The following is a 21887-nucleotide window of genomic DNA, read 5'->3' on the forward strand; positions in this document are numbered from 1 at the left end:
GAAGAGGCAAAGCTGGGGCAGAGGAGTGTGGGGAGAGGCTCACAGCTGTGGTCCATGGAGGCTGGTGCTCCTGGGGGAGCCTGGGAGCTGCCCTGCAGCCTGGGAATGCAGCAGGAGGACAAAGGTGATGCTCGAGGCAAAGGGGAGCTGAGCCAGGAAGGTGCAGAGGGAGCAGGGCCTGTGGTGCAGGGAGAGCTTAACAAGGGTTCTCACTGCGGCCTGTTTGATCTGGGTGTTTGTGGGTGCTGTGGGGAGCACTGCTGAACCTCTCCGTGGGGCCCTGGGGAGTGTGACACCCAGGCAGGGGCACGGCGGGGGATGCAGGACGCCCATCCTCCCTGGGTGATGCTGATGCTGCCACCAGGTATTGACTGCTCCAGGACAGCATCAGCTGCTTCCCGTCAGCACTGATGGCTCTTGGAGTCCATTTTGTCTAAAAGCCAGAGATTTAAAGGTTCCCTTCCATGACAAATGAGCACCAAGGGACAAGCTCACGTCCTGGGGGCCGCTTTGGCACTTTGGCTGGCTCTGCTGGAAGGACCAGGGCAGCTGCCAGCCCTCCAAGGGGATTCCAACCGAGTAATGAAATTGGGCTCTGACAAGAGAGCTGGGCACAGGTTGGTCCTTTGGCAGGGACCGGCTGGGTCACGCCCAGTCCCCTGCTGTCCTTGGGGAGCCCCTGGGGCAGCCCCCGCCCCTCTGCCCGGGGCTCTGGGTTGCGGGTACCCCCCGCCCCACGCCCGACCCCGCCGGCCATCGCGGCAACGCTCGGTGCCACCGAACCGGGGGCACCCCGCTCTGTCCCGACCCGCTGCCCCGCGGCGGGGGAGCCCTCGGTGGGCGCCAGGCCGCGGGCAGCGGTGCGGAGCCCCGGGTGCCGGTGCCCGCGGTGCCGCCCCCGGTGCCGCGTTCCCCCCGCGCGGGGCGCCGGCGGAGGCGGCGGGGCCGCGCCGCCCGTGCCGCATTGGTTTGCGGCGGAGCCCGTCACGGCCGCCGCGCCGAGATTGGCCCCGCGGCGGCGCCGGGCGACCCCCGGGCCCGGCCCGCTCCGCCCGCCGAGCGCCGCGGCCCGGGCAGGGCAGGGCGCCGCGCTCCGCTCGCTCCCTCCGCGCCGCCCGCAGCGGGGGCCGGGCCGGGCCGGGCCGAGCCGGGCGGGGGGCGCGGCCACAGCCCCGCCCCGCGCCGCCCCGCGCCGCCCCGCAGCGCGATGTGAGCCCGGGCTCGGCAGCGCCCGCCGCCCCCGCGCCCCGGGAAGATGCTGAGCAGGTGGATGAGTGGCAGCAGCAGGAACCTGGACCGCGAGTACAACTGCACCGTGCGGCTGCTGGACGACAGCGAGTACACCTGCACCATCCAGGTCAGCCCCCGGCGCCGGCGCCGCCACCGCGCCCGCGCTGCCCCCGCAGCCGCCGCCGGCCCCGGCAGACAAAAGGAGCGGAGCGGAGCGGAGCGGAGCGGCGGGGGCGGCCGGTGCTGCCCCGCGCCGCCAACAAAGGCGCCCCCCCGCTCCCGCCGCCCGCCTCCCCCCGGCCCTCGGCGGCCACCGGAGCCGCGGCTGCCGGCGGCGGGAGAGCCCCGGGGCTGAGCCCCGGCGCACGGGCAGGGGTGCGGGGATGGCGCGGAGAGCCGCCCGCTGCCCCCGGCGCGGGGATGCCCGCAGCACCGGAGCGGAGCGGAGCGGGGCAGGGGCAGCCCGGCACGGCCGCCCCGGGGCCGGGGAGCCGCGGCCGTGCCCGCCGAGCCGCTCGGGGCGAGCCCTCCGTGCCGGGCGCGGGGGCTGCGCGCAGCGCGGGGAGGACGTGGGCGCCGAGCGGAGTACGGGGGATGCAGCGGGGCAGGGATGCTGCGGGGCAGGGATGCAGCGGGGCAGGGATGCTGCGGGGCAGGGATGCAGCGGGACACGGATGCTGCGGGGCAGGGATGCAGCGGGGCAGGGATGCAGCGGGGCAGGGATGCAGCGGGGCAGGGATGCAGCGGGGCAGGGATGCAGCGGGGCACGGATGCAGCGGGGCAGGGATGCAGCGGGGCACGGATGCTGCGGGGCACGGATGCGCGGGGTGCTGCTGCCGGCGGGGGGAACAGACTCTGCCGGCCCCGCCGCGGCCGGGGGCCCGCTCTGCCTCCCCCGTTAGCGCCCGGCTCGCCGTGATGAGCGCTCGGGTTTTGTAATCGTCCGGAGCGGCGGGGACGGGCGCGCATCCGCGCCCCCGTGCCGGGAGGGACCGGGACAGGGACAAGGACCGGGACCCGTGGTCGGGGCCCTCAGCCGGTCGGTCTCCCTGTGCTGCCAGGGCTGCGAGAGATTTGTGTCGTATTGCTGAAAACTAGGGAAACGCACTCCCGGGTTCCGCTGGAGCGAGTCCGGTACCGGGACCGTGTGACCGGGGGCTGAGAGAGGCGTCCCTGGCTCCGGCTGCCCCTGCGCTCCGTTCCTGCCATCAGCATCATCCTCGCAAGGGAGCTCACGAAAACCTGTGCGGAGCCGCACGCGCGGGGATTGCTGCTGGAGGCGGCTGGCCCCGGCCCAGCCCGTGGGCGATGGAAAATTCGGGGCAGAGTTTTGAGTAAAGGTGACTCAACACGTCAATAGCAACGGCTCCCCCCGCCCAGCCTCGGGGGCCCCCAGCTCTCCCCGGCCTGTGCTGCCAAGGAGGGGCGAACATCCTTTCATTTCCAGGCACAAACCTGCTCCTGGTGATAATGCCAAAGGACGGTTACCAAGGGTGCTGCAGGCTATGACAGGCACCGTCATTTTGGCTTAAGGAGCCTAAAATCGATAAATAGGGTGATTTGTGCAAATACCACTGAAGAATGGTGGTAGTGCTGCCGGTCCCCGACCACCTCCCCCCCCGAGGTTGTAAAGTGTGACCCAGTAAACGGCTGGAGCAGCAGCCCAGTTTATTTTGCATAAGCCAAACTAATTCGTCTCTCAGAGGTTGTTTTTAATACTAATTAAACGGGGAACTGTAGTTTGGGAGAGAAAGTGTGGGCAGAGCAGTTCAGAAAAATCTGGATTTTCTGCCCTAAAGACAATTTGACAAGGTGTCGTCATTTCGCATGTCAGTTTTTTTTTTTAAGGAGAAAATATGACTCGGTCCCATATTCCGGTTTATTTTACGTGTAGCATAGTAAACAGGGATTCCTGGCATTTAGCATGCGCGACCTGAGGGATGGAGAATTTGCTCCTGCTACCCTGACAAGCAAGGTTACCCCACTTAAATGTTTGCTCTCGCTCGCTTTCATGCTGCCTTATGAGCCAAGTATTTATAGTCCATGCGAAATTAGGGAGAACATAGCAGGAATGTGTAATGTCTCGCAAGTGAGGAGCCGTCACCGCGCAGGCTGCGAGCGCTGAATGAGTTTTGAAGGTCATTCCCTCACGAGCGCGGAGATTTCACATCTCGCCCGGATCCACGGTGTCTCCTCACCCCGGCTGGTTCTGCGCCTGTTGGATGTAATTCATGTCTTTCTATTTTTGCTGGGATCCGGGGAACCTGGCCGGAGCGGCTCTCGGCAGTGCTGGATGCGTCTGGGGCTGGAGTTTGTGCCTGTGCCCGTTCTGCTGCTGTGCCCGAGTGTCCTCCCTGGCAGCAGGGATGGAGAGGGCTCGCTGCCCTCCTGGAGCCTGGCCTGTCTGCTGGGTCATCTGGCTGCGCTGCTGGGGAGGAGGGAGCAGCGCTGGAGGCCGGGCTGCTTTTTGAGAAGGTTTATTTACATTTCTGACAATGGCACCGGTTAAATCTGTCATGAAATTAACCTCTGGCTGTGCCTGATGAAGGTGTGTGAGTAGGGGTTTGCTGCTGCCAGATAATACCTGAGCACTCTGCTTCTAAATAAAGCCTTTTTTTATTTGATTTTCCAAGGTTTGCTTTGTTCATATTCCCATGCAGAATGAGCAGCTCATTGTCTGAGCTAGGATGAATCCTTCCTCTTTTTTTCCCCCGAATTTTCACTCCTGAACAGCCCATCCAAGCAGGCAGAGGAGCCTGGAGGACTCATCCCTGGGGCTGTTGGGGGGACAGAGATGCCATGGGCACAGTGAGTGGGGTGCCATGAGTTGGGATAGCAGGGTTGGCACCTCCATGAACCTTTTGTCATGAGGTTTTTTGGTGAATTTCAGTGTTTGCTGGTTTGGGGAAGCTGCTGTCACAGCATCTGTCGGGGTTGGTCCGTGTCTGCCAGCAGCAGGGCTGGGCCCTCAGGGACTCACAGCAGCTGCCTGAGCAGGGAGATGTTGGGCTCCTGGCTGGGAAGAGCTGATGTTTGACAGTGCCACAGGCCACGAGGCCCCTCCTCAGGCAACAGAGGTGGTGATTTGTGCGTGGGGCCCATCGGGTGTGGGAAGGCAGCGATGCCATCCCTGCCCCATCCCCGGGCAGGTGCTGGCCGCCACCTGTGGGCGTGGGCACCCTGGTCACGGGTGTCGCTGTCCCCAGACGTGTCCCCGAGGAGAGGGGGCTCCCAGAGAGGAGCAGCCATTCCTGAAGGCGTCTGGCTGGTCTCCGTGGTGAGGGGCCGGCGTAGCCGAGGGTTTCATTGGAGTTTCACCCCTCGTGCTCCGCGGTGCGGGCTGCTGGCCAGGCTCCTCGGCATGAAAAGGGCTCTGAGACACCCAGCAAGGCTGTGGTTTGCTGTCAGTGAGTTGCTTGTCTGAGGAAATGTTTTAAATTCTTCGCTGTGGTGTCAGTGGTGGCATAAAAGGCTCGAAATAATTAATGATTTGCCGTTGCTCAATGCATCAAGCGTTTTCCTGAAAAGACAGTGGTGTTTTGTTTCAAACCCCAGTAGAACGACAGGAACGTGGAGATGTGAGAAAATAAATACATGGTTTCTTAGATGCAGAATGTAAGAACTTTCTTGCCCGAGAGTGGGAAGAAATGAAAGCGAGCTCCTGGCTGCACTGTGGGACAAACCCCCTGCTCACCACTTGGAGCACGGAGTTCTTTGGGAGCCCTGACAGGATCATTAATATCAGGCAGCAGCACAAAGGGGAGCTGGGGGTTTGTGGCAGTGAAGGTTATTTGTTCATTATCTTTTTATCTGCTGACAGTTTCCAATTGCCTTTCCCGGGAAGTGGGTTAGGAGACCACAGCTTCTGCAGGGGCGGCTCTGCCCGGAGCCCTGCGCACAGGGGGACAGCTGAGGGGACAGGGCCACCCCTGGCAGTGCCACAGCCAGGGCTCTGCACCCAGCTGTGCTGTCTGTCTGTCTGTCTGTCTGTCCCAGAGCCCTCCCTGCCCTCCACAGCTGGCGCCCGAGTGCGGGGACAGGGACCGGGGCCAAAGCCACTGACAGAAATGCGGCGTGTGGTGGGCTGGGGGTCCTGGGTTGGGGATCCCTGGCTGGGGATTCCAGGCTGAGGGTCCCTGGCCGAGGGTCCCTCAGTATGAGGGTCTCAGGATGAGGGTCCCTGGGCTGGGGGTCCCAGGGTGAGGGTCCCAAGCTGAGGGTCCCGGGCTGGGGGTCCTTGGCTGAGAGTCCTGGACTGAAAATCCCGGGCTGAGGGTCCCAAGCTGAGGGTCCCGGGCTGGGGGTCCCTGGCTGAGAGTCCTGGACTGAAGATCCTGGGCTGAGGGTCCCAGGCTGGGGGTCCCAAGCTGAGGGTTCGAGGCTGAGGGCCAGCACCAGGATGGGTGCCCCGAGCATCCCCTGCTCTCCTGATCCTCCAGAGCCCCCGAGCATCCCCAGCACAGAGCAGGGAGGGACCCCCAGGCTGGGGCAGCGGGCACGGGGTGCTCTGGCCTGCGGGTCCCAGGGAGGGTGAAGGCGTCAGCACAGCTTTGCTGCTGGCTGCTCAAAGCCATGTTTTTATTCATAGCCTTTCATAGCAAGTGTGTTTGCAGCAGAAAGCCGTCGCTGTGGCTCAGCTGTGGCTCTGTGAGTGGTGCTGGCGGGGCAGCTCCTTTGCCCCTGGCTCCAGCATTTGCATACACTCGGTTTTGTAGGCTCGGGAGGGAACTGCCTGAAATGCACAATGAGTTTGAAGGGAAAGCAGCAGAAGCTGCTGAGATGAAAGAAGCATTTCATCTCCTTTTCCTCTCCAATTTATGTCCAAAAGATACAGAAGGCAGCTGAGGAAAACATCCACTAAATGTCCACTGAGAATGAGGGACAATATTCACCCACAATTCAGTGGGAGCAAAACCCCAAGTTGTTTTTCAAACCCGTGGAAAACATTTCTATTGTTGCTCTTTCCCTGTGAGCCGAAATGTCTGTTTTCTGTTCACTTTTCATACCTGTTTTACAACGTTACCTGCTGTGAACCCGCCGGCTATTCCCCTCTCAGGAGCCAATTTCCTGACAGAACTACTTTGCTTATCGCTTTCCCGTGGAAGATGCTGAAGGCAAATATAGACACAGAGGCAGATAGAGATGTAGATGTCCACACGCACGCTCGTGCACACGCACAGAGGTGCCATTGCAGAGGGATGTGCGGCACAGCACCAGCAAAAAGGGATTTGCTCCTTCTGTCGTGTCAGGATTAGGTAATGTGCAGCAGGAGGCTTTTGCTGAGGCGTCTGGGGAATACTGAGAGTGCCGTGAGCAGCCCACTTATTTCTGATTTTTGAGCCAGCCTGGGAGCCCAGCGGGGCCGTGGCCGCGGGGATGACGTTGGTGGCCACGTGCTGGCAGTGCCAGGACTCACTCCATGCTTGGTGTGCCCCGCACAGCCCAGGGGCACTGGCAGCCCCTGAGAGCCCTCTGTGACCTGGCACAGCGCTGGGACCTCCGAGCTGGCTGCTCTGGGGCCGTGTGTGGGGTGGACAGGGACGGTGTGGGGATGAGACCCTCCCGAGGTGCCGCCAGGGTGGTGGGCAGGCCCTGCTGGAGGTGCCCCCAGCCTGTGGAAACTCCTCCCCAGCCATGCAGGGGTGCGGTCCCTGCAGGGTGGGTGGCATCACAGGATCCTGGAGTGCTGTGGGCAGGGAGGGACCCCAAATCCCATCAGTGCCACCCCTGCCATGGCAGGGACACCTCACACTGTCCCCAGCCCCAGTGTCCAGCCTGGCCTGGGCACTTCCAGGGCTCCGGGGGCAGCTTCTCTGGGCATCTGTGCCAGGGTTTTGCCCCTTGACTTGGGGGGTGGCTCCTTGATGGGCCCTTGGTGTTCCAGGATGGCTTGTGCTCATTTTTGTCTCATGTGCCACTGAGAACGCCGGGAAGAAGCCAGACCGGGGTTTGCTGTGGGGAAGTGCTGGGGTTTATTTGCCATCAGTTTTGTGAGAGCAGACAATCCCTCCTCAGCCTGGGGTCAGGCTGGGGACTGTGGCAGAGCCCTGAATGCTGCCACTGCCATCAGCCACTTGTTAGTGGGCAGAAAACCCAATTATTGTTTTGTTACAGCAAGCTCTGGACTTGTTTCCGCAAATAAGGAGGTTTCAGGTCAAATTCTTCTCTTTGAAATGTTTCCAGGGTAAATGATTCCAGCAGTAGGGGAGCATTGATGATCTGGAATAGCTGTGAGGCTGGTGTGTCCACAGTGAGTGTCTGCAGGGACTGTGGCTCCTGCACAGCACAGGAGATGGCAGCAGGTTCTGATGGACACTGCGGCTGCCCTGGGCCACAGTTTGTCATGCCAGGGCTGGGGGTGGCTGCAAGGGATCACTCAATCACAGAATCATTAAATGCTTTGTGTTGGAAGGGACCTGAAAGCTCATCTTGTTCCAAGCCCTTGCCATGGGCTGGGACACCTCCCGCTAGAGCAGGTGGCTCCAAGGGTTGGGCTAAGTACCCTCCTCTGACAGGATCAGTGGTTACTGAGTTTTGGCTATTCCTACTTCAGAACTCAGGAAAATAAATCCTATCCTGATTTGTGGGCTCTCCCCTTGTATTGCCATCAGTGTTGCACCCACTGTGGCATTTGGTCCCTCCATAAAATCTGATTTATGTGGCACCTTTGTCACCACAAGAGGCGTTTCCCTTGTGCTCAGCCCACGCCAGCAGAGCTCTGCCAGCTGCTGCCCGGCCCCAGCACAAAGGCAGACACACTGTCTGGTCGCAGAGGCAGGAACACATTCTGGAGCGTTTCTGGGGCTGCCACCGGAGGCAGGAGCACACAGTGCAGCGTTTCGGGGCTCACAGGGACAGGAGCACACAGTGCAGCGTTTCTGGGCTCACAGGGACAGGAGCACACAGTGCAGCGTTTCGGGGCTCACAGGGACAGGAGCACACAGTGCAGCGTTTCTGGGCTCACAGATGCAGGAGCACACAGTGCAGCGTTTCTGGGCTCACAGATGCAGGAACACACAGTGCAGCGTTTCTGGGCTCACAGGGACAGGAGCACACAGTGCAGCGTTTCGGGGCTGCCAGGCAGCAGCAGCAGCACCTGCAGCGGGCAGGCTCCGTGCCCAGGGCAGGAGCAGCTCGGCCCTGCAGAGCCCTGCGCTGCCACAGCTCCTCTGCTCCGTGAGGAAGAGGAGCGTGAAGGGCAGCGGGCTGGGAGCACGCGAGCTCCGTGAGGGAACGTGTTCACCGGGGCTCAGGGACACCAAATGTGTGTGTCACCGTGCTGGGCTGGGCACTGGGCAGGGACGGGCACAGGGAACGTCCCCACCGAGCTCCGTCAGCGTGTGCGGCATGGGCACTCCTGGCAAACAGAAATGACAACTGAAAATGAGATGAAACCGTATGAAATGTGTCACCCAGCAGCGTGTGTGTGCCTGCATGGTTTGTGTCAGGGTGCCAGGGGGTGCTGGGGCAGAGATGCGCCCGCTCTTCTGCCCAGATCCTGGAGACCAGCTCCTTTCTCCCCAAAATAAATCCTTTGGAAGTGTGTTTCCTTCCAGAGGGCAGGCATAGGTGAGATATTGGGCAGGAATTTTCCCTGGGAGGTTGCTGTGAATGGAAACAGCTCTGTGCAGCCTGCAAACCTCCCTGTTCTTTGTCATGTGCCTCCTGCTGGGACAATGGAGAGGTTGGGGAGCTCCTCCTGGGGAGGTGCAGGCATTGCTGGCTCTGATGGTTTTATCAGGATAATTTTGCCATAATAATTTTACCATCCTTTCTTTGGCTGTTTGAGCTGGGAGCCTCCCTCCATTCCCCCAGTCCCACCACAGCCAAGCCAAGGCTGGGTCACATTCTCCTGTCCTGGCAGTGCCAGGTCTCTGCACTGGGCAGCTCACTGGAAACTCGAGGCTCACACATGTTTTAACCTTTATTTTAATCTTACACATATTTCAATCACATATTTTAATCTTTCCTACCTCATAAAGCACGCGAGCCCTGGGCTGCTGAGCAGGGACAAACCCTTGGGCTGGCTCAGGGGGGATGCAGGTGGGCCTGGCAGGTACTGGTGTCTCACCACACAGTCCAGGTGGTTTTTCTCCACGTTGATTAACAGCAGCTTGCACAGCCAGCAAGGCCCCAGCTCGTTAATGTGTGATGTCAGGATCTGATCAATGCTGCAGCCCAAAATAGAATATTTTGGCTGCATAATGGCTGTTGCCAAAGATGTTAATTATAGTGGCATATCTGTCACATCGATGAGGGGCTTGTGTTTTTCAGAGGGTTTACAGTGGCTGTTTCGTGCTGGCTCTCACCCTGGAACACAGGCTGGGGTCCCAAAGGAAATATCCATCCAGATGCCTGTGAGGGATTTTTCTTTAATAAAAAAATGACAGAAATTGAGTCAGCCATTCTGGAGCTGGAAAGAGGCTTTAAGAATACATGGATCAGGTAGCAATTGCAGCCATCCCTTATACACTTAACTCATGGAATGGGCAGTGTTTTGGGACTGGGGGGAAAAACCTGGAATCCAATAGGCTTATGTTTGGAAAATAATAAATTTGCTGAGCAGGTAGTTTTCACGAATCGATCTAGTTCTCATTAGCCTTGCACTGTACAGTTTGCTGACTAATATTTCTGGCTTGCAAGCAAAAATGGCTTTCCAAAGGAAATGTGGGCTGAGAACAGAGTGTTTTTGGGACCTGAAAACCTGGAGCTCCTGGGGCCATTGGAAGGGAAGAGCTGTGGGGGCAGCAGAGGGCACGGAGGTGTGGAGGGCACTGGGGCCATTCCCGCCGTGCCAGCCCGTGCTCCTCCACCTGCACAGGGACACTGGGGGCCCCCTGGCACTGTGGCACTGAGCCTTGGCTCTGGTCCTCGCCCTGGTCCTGTCAGAGCTCCCTCCTGTCCAGGAGCTCTCCTGGACCAAGATCCTGCTGAGATCTCGCTGATCCTGGGCTCCTTCTCACCATTAAGGTTCTTCTCCTAACCCCAAGCAGACTTTTCTCCCTGTGGCCATTGTCACTGCTGTCCCTCCTTTCTCCCCAGCGTTTATTGCCTGTGTGGTCTCAGACTGGCCCTGTTCCCATGTGCAGGTTGGTACAAACCCCAAAGCAGCAGGGGATGATTCCCCAGCCTGTTGAGACTCCTGGAGCACATGATGGGGCTTTTGTCTGCCCCTGATTTCTGCTTTGCTGACAGATTTCTGCACTTCCAGGCAGAATCTGCACATCCAGGCAGGAGCAAACCCCTCCATGGAGCCCCAGCTCCACGCCTGGGCATTGTTCTGGGCAGGAGCAAGGTGCTGACACAAAATTGATCCAATGGGGCAATAATGGAGCTGTGCCATCCCCAGGATGTGCTTTGGGGGTGCTGGGGTCTCAGAGCCCCCACAGGAGCTGTGCCATCCCCATTCCCATTCCCAGGGTGTGGTCTTGGGGTGCTGGGGACCCACAGGAGCTGTTCCCATCCCCAGGCTGTGCTCTGGGGTCCAGCAGAGGAATTAGAGCCCTCTGGCTGCTGCACTCTTCCAGGTGAGCAGCCTGGCAGCGCAGGAGCCTGGCACGGAGCAGGCATGGCAGGGCTGAGTGCTTCTGGCTCCTTTCAGCTGTGCTCGGGAATTAAATCCCTCTGATAAACTGCAGAGGCCCCGCCACAGCACTCCTGTAAGTGCTGCAATTACCCTGGTCTTTATTTGGACACCCAGGGAGCCACAGGGATTGGCATCCTGGCCAAGGGAAGGGCCGAGGGGCACTGGAGCTTGCACAGCGCTAGAACAGACTCACTCAGCCCCTTCAAATATTTATGGCCTTGCAATCCATACACATTTCCAGCGTGTTTGACATCCTCCTGCTCTGCTCCTGCTGCTGGAGAGGCTCTGGGAGCATCTGCCCGGCCATGGGGGTGCTCAGGGGCCATGGGGGGTACGTTTTTGGCTGGATTTGGGAAGAACCCATGGGATCTGTTCCTGGAGAGCCCCTTGGTGCAAGCAGAGGCTCTGCACAGCAGCCAGGAGCTGCAGCCCAGGGCTGGCATGCAGGATCCCTGTGCATGCAGGGGTCACCCTGTGCTCGCCCACACAGCTGGAATTGTGGCAGGATGCCCCAGAGGCACAGCTGGACCTGCGGCCAGGCCGGCAGGGGTGTCCCACCCACTCAGAAAGGACAGGAACTGGCTTTTTTAGCAAAAAAAACGTCATTTATAGCAAGCCCGTGTCCTTCCTGCCAGAGGGACAGCTCTTGTCAATCTGCCCCGTTTTACTCTGAGGGATAAAAATAGAGGCTGATTCCAGGCAGCACCGCACATCCTGCGGCCCTAATGAGCTCTTACGGTAATTACCTCTGGTGGGAAGGGCTGGAGAGGGCGTGCTGGGCTGACAGGGAGCACAGCTGAGAAACAGCTCTGTGCCCTGGCAGAGGGCTGAGGGACCCCTGAGAAACGGCTCTGTGCACCCTCCTTGGTGCCCATCCTCAGCCCGTCCTCTCCTTGGAGCCCATCCTGTGCCCACCCTGTGCCCACCCTGTGCCCACCCTGTGCCCATCCTCTCCCTGGTGCTGGGGGCTGCTGGGTCAGGCTGCACCCACCTTTCCCCCCGTGTCTTTGCCCTCTCTGTGGTCCATAAATAATCTCTGGGAGCACTGCGTTGCCTCCCTGCTCCATAAATCAATTTGCCCTGTTGCAGAATATCCAGGGTTTGTATGGAATAGGTAAATGGCATCTCCTGCTGTTCCGTCCTCCTAACGAACTCGATACCATCTTAAGAATATAAACCAGGAGAGCGCTTTTGTCTGGCTCAATTTGCCTTTGTGCAGCAGAGGGCTGATCTCCTGAGCTGGGCCTTTCCCCTCTGAAGCTGGGGCTCCTCCTTGTCACAGCCTGAAAAGTGTCCCCAAAACTACAGCCAGGTGTGTGCACCTGTACCCAGGTGTGTGCCCCTGCAGCCAGGTGTGTGTACCTGCAGCCAGGTATTTACCTGAACCCAGGTGTGCCCCTGCAGCCAGGCACTGCTGCTCTCAAGGTGAAGAAAAGGGAAGTTTATTTTCTGACTCCAACATTTATTGATTTCCAAAAGTGACAGTGGATTGGAGGGTGACAGTGCCACCTCTCCAATGTCACTGGACAAACCAACAGCCCATCAAATTTCTCCTCCTCCATAAAAGAATGCAAAACAATAAGTTATTTACAGAAAGCGTGTGAGAAAGTTCGCTACAAGAATGCCAACATCAGAAGGGTTAGAAAATCTTAAAGGATCAGGGTGACAGTGTGCAATGGCAGTGCCGGGGTGCAGGTGACACCAGAGCCTGGTGTCCCAGTGTTGTGGGACCTGGGATCTGTGTTCCCTCTGCCCGTTCCACACACGGGATCTGTGTTCCCCCTGCATCCCCTCTGCCCGTTCCACACACGGGATCTGTGTTCCCTCTGCATCCCCTCTGCCCGTTCCACACACGGGATCTGTGTTCCCTCTGCCCGTTCCACACACGGGATCTGTGTTCCCCCTGCATCCCCTCTGCCCGTTCCACACATGGGATCTGTGTTCCCTCTCCATCCCCTCTGCCCGTTCCACACACGGGATCTGTGTTCCCTCTCCATCCCCTCTGCCCATTCCACACACGGGATCTGTGTTCCCTCTGCCCGTTCCACACACGGGATCTGTGTTCCCTCTCCATCCCCTCTGCCCGTTCCACACACGGGATCTGTGTTCCCCCTGCATCCCCTCTGCCCGTTCCACACACGGATCCGCGCTGCCCCTGCAGCCACCGGAGCTCCTGGGCGCTCGGAGTGACAGGGCCACCTCCTCTGCCACCAGCCCTGCAATCGGTGCCTCGCCGGAGCCTGATGGAGCAAACGCCGCCCGGATGGAGCTGGGGCAGTGCCGGGGATGGAGAGCTCGGTGTTCTCAGAGATGGAGAAGCGACACGGGCACCCAGCACGGCCCTCTGGAGCCCGGTGCAACGGGATCGCATCACTGAGGAGGGGCTGGCACAGCTCGGGAGGCCCTGGGGGCTCCCAGGGGTCAGGGATGTGTGACACTCGGGCCCTGCTCTGCTTTCCTGCTGCCCAGGAAAGGAAGCAGCTGGGGATGGATCACCCTCCATCGGAGGGGGGACTGAGGGGCAGAGCTGCTTTGCACAGGGCAGGTGGCGATGGGGCAGGGCACGGATGGAGCCTCTGCCCTGCCTCCCTCTGCAGGGCAGCGCCCCGAGGGATTCCTGCGGGCCTGCAGGCAGCTGCCCACAGCTGGGGACCCCGAGGGCAGGGCAGGAGCACATGGAGCTGCTGGGCTGAGCCTGGAGGGGCTGCGCAGGGCGGGAGCCCCTCTGAGCCAGGCCGGGAGAGCTGCGGTGCCCGCCTGGCGAGGAGCAGCTCAGGGAGAGCCCAGAGCCCTGCCAGGGCCACTCTGGGCCGTTTGAGCCCCAGTGCTGCGGGGCTGCAGCGGGTAGGAAGCGCAGCCCTGCTGCAGGGCATCTCCTGCAGAGGAGCACCCGGGGCTGCAGCTTGTCCTGCTCTGCCAGCAGCAGCGTCTCCTTGTGCAGAGCTGCAGCTCCCAGCAGCTTCCTGGGGGGAACGGGGGCTCTTTCCCAAGCACTGCCACTGGGATGGCCCCGTGGTGGGTGAGCACATCAGTCACCCCTCTCTGAGGCCAGGGATGAGGAACCTCCTCAGCTTTATTTCCCTGTCCCATCTGTGTGTGCCTGTAAATCACAGTGGTCTGAGCCCCTTCATGGTTTTGGTAGGACAAATAACACATCAGAGTGTTTATTTGGGGTTAAAATAATCAGAGAATCATGGAATGGCTGGAGTTGGGAGGGTCCTTGAAGCTTACCCCATCCCACCCCTGCCATGGCAGGGACCCCTTCCACCATCCCACGTTGCTCCAAGCCCTGTTCAGCCTGGCCTGGGACACGGCCAGGGATGGAAGGGGCAGCCACAAACCTGTGCAGCCACAGACCTGTGCTACAAACCAGTGTGCACACAGACCTGTGCCAGTTGCACAGCTTTCCCTATGCCCACAGGTGTCCCAGAGGTTTAATTCCATGTGTGTTCCTGCAGCTCTCCCGGAGCATCCCTTTCCTTTAGCAGGGCTGCACTAATCCCTGGTGAAACCCACTGGGATGTGAGTAACTGGAACAGACAGGCAGAACCTTTCCTGCACTCAGCTGGAGACAGGGAAACTTGTGCACACACAGGGTGTGATCCCAGACATGATCCCTGTCACACACACAGGGTGTGATCCCAGATGTGATCCTGGTTACACACACAGGGTGTGATCCCTGACATGATCCTGGTTACACACACAGGGTGTGATCCCTGACATGATCCTGGTTACACACACAGGGTGTGATCCCTGACATGATCCCTGTCACACACACAGGGTGTGATCCCTGACATGATCCTGGTTACACACACAGGGTGTGATCCCTGACGTGATCCTGGTTACACACACAGGGTGTGATCCCTGACATGATACTGGTTACACACACAGGGTGTGATCCCTGACATGATCCCTGTCACACACACAGGGTGTGATCCCTGACATGATCCTGGTTACACACACAGGGTGTGATCCCTGACATGATACTGGTTACACACACAGGGTGTGATCCCTGACGTGATCCTGGTTACACACACAGGGTGTGATCCCTGACATGATCCCTGTCACACCCAGTGTGATCCCTGTGGCACCCCCAGTGTGATCCCAGACCTGCTCCCTGGGTGTTGCACACCTGGAGCTCCATCCCTGCCCTCTCTGGCTGCCTTCAGAGGGGCAGCATGAGACGAGGAGCTCACACAGCAGCAACTTCTCCATCACCAGCAGCAGCTTGGATCATTAGGCCTGGAATAGTTTTAATTGGATGCAGAACTTGCAAGAGATTTTTTTGTGCAGTTCCTCATCCACCACCAGGCATGAGAGCAGGGGAGAGGGGAGAGGCCCTGCTTGGCTTCAGGTGCCTCTGGATCGGGGGCTGTTGGGTCTGTCTCAGCACCAAACTGGGCTAAAGATGGAGAGAAGAATATTTTCTTTGCCTTGGCATGGATTACCCCCCTGGGAAAGCCCAAAGTGGGTGATTGAAGTCCTTGACAGGAATTCTCCAGCTCATTGCAGTGACAAGCTGCTGACTCCTGCTGCCATGGGTGGGGATGTGGGGAGGAGCACCCCCAGCTCCGTGGGTGCTTTGGGGGTCAGAATGCAGTTAACCATTCTGTGTGTCCCCATTAAAAATGAGGTGCTTGTCAGTGCAAATGGGTGCTGGGTCTGTGCCCCTCACCCACACAGGCTTTCCAGGCAATGTGGACAGCAACAACACATGGGCTCTTCCAAACGAGCCAGGAATTAATCACACTGAGGTGATTCAGTGCAGCCACTGCGCAGAGAGGCGAGCTGAAACATAAACATCAAAAATTCAGATTAAATAGAGAGCCCTGGTGGCATTTGCAGCCCATTCCCATCCCCTGGCTGAGGAGAGGCAGGAGGAGGCTGCAGAATTCCTGGGGATTACAGCAGGACAGGGAATTCCTCTGGGCACGGCCTGGCGGGGCTGGGGATGGTTTGCTGCCAGCACAGGAGTAACCAGGGCGTGTTTCAAAACGTGGACAGAAAAGTCCCAGAAGGCACCAGAGATTTAACTGTGTTTGAGGAGGATTCAGGTGCACAAACAGCCCTTGGTATTTGCTCCATGGTCTGAATTCCTTGCTGAGATTGGATGGTGGTTATAGAGCCCGGGAAGGGTTTGGGTTGGAAGGGATTTAAATGCCACCCAGTGCCACCCCAGCCATGGCAGGGACCCTTCCACTGTCCCAGGTGCTCCAAGCTCAGCCCTGGGCACTGCCAGGGATCCAGGGGCAGCCCCGGCTGTGCCAGGGCTGCCCACCCTGCCAGGGCAGGATCCATGTCCTGACACAGGCACAGGTACAGGCAATGCCCTGCAAGGTGGAACCGAGGTGCTCTGTGCTGTGTGAGGTTTTGGAGCTGTGCAGGGAGGGAGCCAGGAGTGATTGCAGAGGAGCACAGGGCAGGGGGACTGTGGGGCACAGGGGCTGCAGGGAGCCCGGGAGGGGCAGGAGGGCTGGGCTGGCACAGAGACAGGCTGGAGCTGCTGGCACAGGAGCGGGCATGCAGGGCCAGGCTGAGCGTGGTGCCAGCCCCAGCCCTGCCCTCGGTGCCAGGCCCTCTCTGTGGGCGTGTGGCGAGCGGCTTTCGAGGAATCGCTGCCACACCTGTGCTGCCACACCTGCAGTGCCACACCTGTGCTGCCACACCTGTAGTGCCACACCTGTGCTGCCACACCTGCAGTGCCACACCTGCGCTGCCACACCTGCAGTGTCACACCTGTGCTGCCACACCTGTGCTGCCACACCTGCAGTGCCACACCTGCGCTGCCACACCTGCAGTGTCACACCTGTGCTGCCACATCTGTGCTGCCACACCTGCAGTGCCACACCTGCGCTGCCACACCTGCGCTGCCACACCTGCAGTGCCACACCTGCAGTGTCACACCTGCGCTGCCACACCTGCGCTGCCACACCTGCAGTGCCACACCTGCAGTGTCACACCTGCGCTGCCACACCTGCAGTGCCACACCTGCAGTGCCACACCTGCAGTGTCACACCTGCGCTGCCACACCTGCAGTGCCACACCTGCAGTGCCACACCTGCAGTGCCACACCTGTGCTGCCACACCTGCAGTGCCACACCTGCGCTGCCACACCTGCAGTGTCACACCTGTGCTGCCACATCTGTGCTGCCACACCTGTGCTGCCACACCTGCACAAGGGACAGTGCCCGGTGTGACAATGGTGCCATTTGTCCCCAAGAGCCCCAGTGCCCCACCCAGCCCTGCCAGCCTGCCCTGCCCTCGGGAGGGCTCTGTCTGTGCTGCTGCATCCCCCAGCCTGCCTGGGCACTGGGGTGTGATGGTGTTCACAGGAGTTCTTGGGCTGGGGAAGAGACGAGCATCTGACTCCATGTTTCAGAATAAATTTATTATCATTAGATTTATTATTTTATGATATATATTACATTAAAGTTATACTAAAAGAGTATAAGAAAAGGCTTCATCAGAAGGCTAGCTAAGAATAGAATAGCAAAGAATGATAACAAAGGTTTGTGTCTCAGACAGAGTCCAAGCCAGCTGACTGTGATTGGTCATTAATTGCAAACAACCAATCCCAGATGCACCTGTTGCATTCCACAGCAGCAGATAACCATTGTTTGCATTCTGTTCCTGAGGCCTCCCAGCTTGTCAGGAGGAGAAACCCCAAGGAAAGGATTTCCATGAACGATGTCTGTGCCACGGGGGGAGCTGGGGTGCCCTGGCACTGGGAGCAAGGCCAGGCTCAGGCAGCTGTGCAGCTGCAGAGCTGCTGCTGACGCCGCTGTCCCCGCACCATGCGCTCAATGTTTAACGAGATGCTTCAATAATTAACGCACGCTGCTCTGGGGCTGAGTGCCTCGGGGATGGGCACTGCTGGCACGGGGAGGCAGAGATTGTTCTGCTCCAGGAGGGACCCCGAGGGGGCACAGAGCCCTGGCAGAGCTCACCAAGGGAGCCAAGGCTGCTCCTCCACGGGAGTGCCCCTCCTGCCAGGCCCCCGTGCCATGGAGCCCTGCAGGGGCTGTGCCAGGCCCTGCCCTGCCGCAGGATGAGGGCTGGCACCGCTGGCCTGCTCCCCAGGCTGTTTGTCCCCACGTAAGCCAGACCCCTTCATGCACTGGGGCCGGGGTTTGCTGTGGGAGCTGTCACCGCAGCTGGGCTGGCAGCTGATCCCAAAAACAGGACAAAAACAGGGCAAAAACAGGACAAAAACAGCGACCACATCCAGAAAGTTACAGATGGCCTGGGGTGGGGAGCGCTGGAGAGAGGAGCTGCTCCCTGCTGGCGTCCTGCTGCAGAGAGCTCCGGGCTCACAGCACAGCTCCGAGCACAGCCTGTCCTGCCCGGGATGGGCACGGTGGCACCACGGGAGGGGGCACCCCTGGCGGCACAGAATGGCACTCGGGGCATGGAGGGAATGGGGAACACCACAGGACTCAGGGAAGAGAAGCTAAAGGGGCTTTGCAAACCAGGCCAGCAGAGGGAAATGATGTGGGTAAATGGAAATGGGGGTCTGTGTTCGCTTCTGGATTGGGGGGGGGGAGAAGAAAAGGGCTGGGAGTGCAGGGTCCCATTCCTGGGGATGAGGGTGGTGAGTGTGTGGAGAAGAAGAAGGAGAAGGAGGAGGAAACATTCCTGGGTTTGCACGCTGGACCCCTTCCCAGTGCCCCGGGATGCTGGACGTGAGCAGACTCTGCTCAGCTGCCAAGCAGCAGTGCCAGCCCCCAGGCCAGGCCGGGCTGCCGCAAGCCCAGATCAGACCAGGAGGGCCCTTCAGCTGCTTTATTTTCCTAGGATTAGTAATCACCATCTTTATTATGAAATACTAACACTCACAAAATAAAACCTCCCAAGGCTGGGCTCCTCCATGCCAATCCCATGGGTGCCAGTGCTCCCGGCTGGCAGCTCCTGCAGAGCCTTATCTCCAGGAGCAATCGTTACACAATCCTCATTCTCATGCTGCAAAGGGCTCCTGTGGAACCCGCACTTCAAAGCAGACCCAGAAACAACCAAGTTTCTGTTCAGAATCCAGGATGTTCGGGGAGGATCGGGATTTAGGCTTTGCAAGCTGCTCCGGAGAGCAGGTTGGGCTCCATCCTCCTGGGCAAGCGCCTCCTGTGCTTGTGAGGGGAGAGGAATGTGAAAATCTTTCGTGACCCAGCAGGTGCAGGGGATTAGCTGGGAGTGAAGGTGAATGGTGTGGAACAAGTGAGCAAAGAGTCTCCATTCTGCTGCCTGGGCAGTGGGGAGGAGCTGGGACGGCAGAGCGGGTACTGGAGTGGGATGCTAGATTGGGGTGTAGGAATGGGATTCTGGAGTGGGTGCTGAGCAGGATGCTGGAGCGGGATGCTGGATTGAGATACTGGAGTGGGATTTTGGAGTGGATGCTGGAGCAGGTTGCTGGAGCGGGATGCTGGAGCAGGATGCTGGATTGAGATACTGGAGTGGGATTTTGGAGTGGGTACTGGAGCGGGATGCTGGAGCAGGATGCTGGAGTGGGATTTCAGAGCAGGATGCTGGAGCAGGATGCTGGATTGAGATACTGGAGTGGGATTTTGGAGTGGGTACTGGAGCAGGATGCTGGAGCAGGATGCTGGAGTGGGATTTCAGAGCAGGATGCTGGAGCAGGATGCTGGAGCGGGAAGAGTGCTCCCTTTGTGTCTCTCTGCCTGCATTCCTCCCTCCAATGCCCAGAGGGCTCTCCCAGGGCCAGAGAGCCCCACAGCTGTGATCTGTGGGAGGCTGCAGGGTGCAGTGGTGCCGGTGCCAGGGGAGGCTTTGCCAGGCTGCCCCAGGGCTGCCCAGGGCTGTGCCTCAGGAGGTGTCTCCGTGCTCCAGCACTCACCCTGCATCACCCTGCTGTAAGGAGCTGCTCCCCCAGTCCATGCACAGACTGATTTGGCTCTGTCTCTGGGAATGAACGGGGAATGAGGCCGTGGCTCGTGACCCTGCTGGCTCCTGAGCTGCTGGGAGGCCGCTGTGGCTCGGCCAGGGTGACCACATCGTTATCCCTGCCGTGCCATTAGCCCTGATGGGAGGGAATGGCTCTGCAGCTTCCCATTAGAGCTAATGGGCATCAGCAGAGTGCCTGGCTGGCACAGGGAAGCTGTGCCTGGCACGGGGAAGCCGTGTCCAGCACACAGAGGCCGTGCCATGCCGTGCTGTGCCGTGCCATGCCGTGCCGTGGGGAGCAGGAGCAGGGATAGCCCTGCAGGGACCTGCCACACGTGGGCAGGGGTTGAGGGGGATGAGGAAGGGACGCAGATTCCCTGAGATGCAGGTCCCAAAGCTCCTGGGCAGTGGGGCTGCACCAGACCCTGCAGGAATGGCTCACAGCCATCAGATCCCCACAGTGGCCACAACCATTCCAGAATTGTCAAAGCAGCTTTTCATTTTGGGGGATCCGTGATAGAAGAGCCAAGCCCACAGGTCCTGCCAGGCCTGTAATCTTCACACCAGCATCAGCACCTCAGCTGCTGGATTAACCTTTGTTTCCTGCTTTTCCCTGAGCAGCAGGCAGGGATGCAGTGCAAGCACAAAATACAGCTACCTGCTCTCTTTTCCTCCAAAATTCAGCATTTTTGATGAAGCAGGAGCCCAATCAAGGTCAGCCTTGACTGGTTTTAGCAAAATAATTTCCTTCAGATTTGGATGAGGCTCAGAATTTTGGAATTCCACGGTGGATCCAACATAAGTACTAATGATTTGATGTGTGCTCCCTGGCAGAGGGTGGGCTTAGGTGGGACACTGGGAAGAAATTGTTCCTTGTGAGGGGGATAAGGCCCTGGCACAGGGTGCTCAGAGACGTCGTGGCTGCCCCTGGATCCCTGGCAGTGTCCAAAGCCTGGCTTGGATGAGACTTGGAGCAGCTTGGGATGGTGAGAGGTGGGATGGGAACTCAGGGCTGGGATGAGAGGGGCTTTGAGGCCCCTTCCAACCCAAATCTGTGGTTACTCAGTCTCCATAATTTCTTCTCTTGCCCAGTGGGGCTGGTGAGGTGAGCAGGGGCTGAAGGCGTTGGCAGGGTGAGCCTGGCTGTGTTGTTGGCACAGCAGCCCATGCCCAGCAGGGCAGATCTCCCGGGCACGGCTGCGGACAATGCCCGCGGTGCGCCCGCCACAAAGGGGCTGTTCTTGCCCAGAGCACACCCGGGCACTCGGTTCAGCTCCTCCTCCACCCAGACAGCGGCAGGGCATCCTTCCCTTGGGCTGGAAGTCCCTCAGCTGGCTGGGGCTGTGCTGAGCTCACACCCGGAGGGTTCAAACCCTCTAAAATCCCCACCGGGTGCTGGTGTCTTTCCCCACTTCTCTTGGGTGCCCGGACCATTGCACATGTAATGACAGCAATTAACAAAACCTTTCCACGGTAAAGCCACCACTGTTACCTCACTGAGCCCCTCCTGGACCAGCCCATCCCCAGCACAGGGAGCTGGGCTGGTGTCCCACAGCTGCTGCTCCTGCTTGGTCATTCCGCTCAGGAGCTCAGCACCGCAGCCTTTGACAGTCTCCATCTTTATGGCTTATTTCATGTTTTGAAAGATTTATTTGAATAAATTGCCAGATGAAATACTGCTTTCAGCTGGCTGACCTGCTGGGCTGCTGTAGCCTCCCAGCAGTGCCATCAGGGAAAATTCCAGCCTCAGAAGTTCTCCCGGTGTAAACGAATTGCCTCGGAGGTGTTTTGATGCAGAGCTGCATTAAGCAGAAAGGGGGTTTAGTGACAGTGCTTGTTGGTTAAAGAAGAAAAGAGAACTTCTGTGTGTGTTTGAAGGGCCGGGTTGTTTGCCACGGCTGGCACGGGCCCCTCGGGAAGGGGGAGCTGGGAATGCTGAGCAGGGATGGCACTCAATGGAAACTGAATGGAAACCAGGGCTGCTGCCCGGCTCCTGTGCGGGGAGAGTCACACTGCAGCGTGTCATTGCTGGGGTGGGGAGCTGCTCTGAACACGATGAAATCTGACAGAACAAGAGGACACAGCCTGAGGCTGTGCCAGGGGAGATTCAGGAGGAATTTCTTCCTGGAGAGGGCAGCTCTGCCCTGGCAGAGGGGCAAATCCCAGATTTGGGAGCAGC

The 21887-nt window shown here is 59.2% G+C and overlaps 1 protein-coding gene across 3 annotated transcripts in view; it reads left to right on the forward strand.

Moving 5' to 3' along the window:
- Window positions 1–1255: 1255 nt before the first annotated feature.
- The window catches only part of FRMD5 (FERM domain containing 5), a 53650-nt gene continuing 33018 nt past the window's right edge, over window positions 1256–21887 (forward strand). For all 3 annotated transcript variants that reach the window (XM_058811510.1, XM_058811513.1, XM_058811512.1), the window contains exon 1: window positions 1256–1357. In XM_058811510.1, the coding sequence (XP_058667493.1) occupies window positions 1256–1357 (102 nt within the window). The remainder of the gene's footprint in view (window positions 1358–21887) is intronic.

Source organism: Ammospiza caudacuta, chromosome 10, assembly GCF_027887145.1.
Source record: "Ammospiza caudacuta isolate bAmmCau1 chromosome 10, bAmmCau1.pri, whole genome shotgun sequence".
Lineage (NCBI taxonomy): Eukaryota > Metazoa > Chordata > Aves > Passeriformes > Passerellidae > Ammospiza > Ammospiza caudacuta.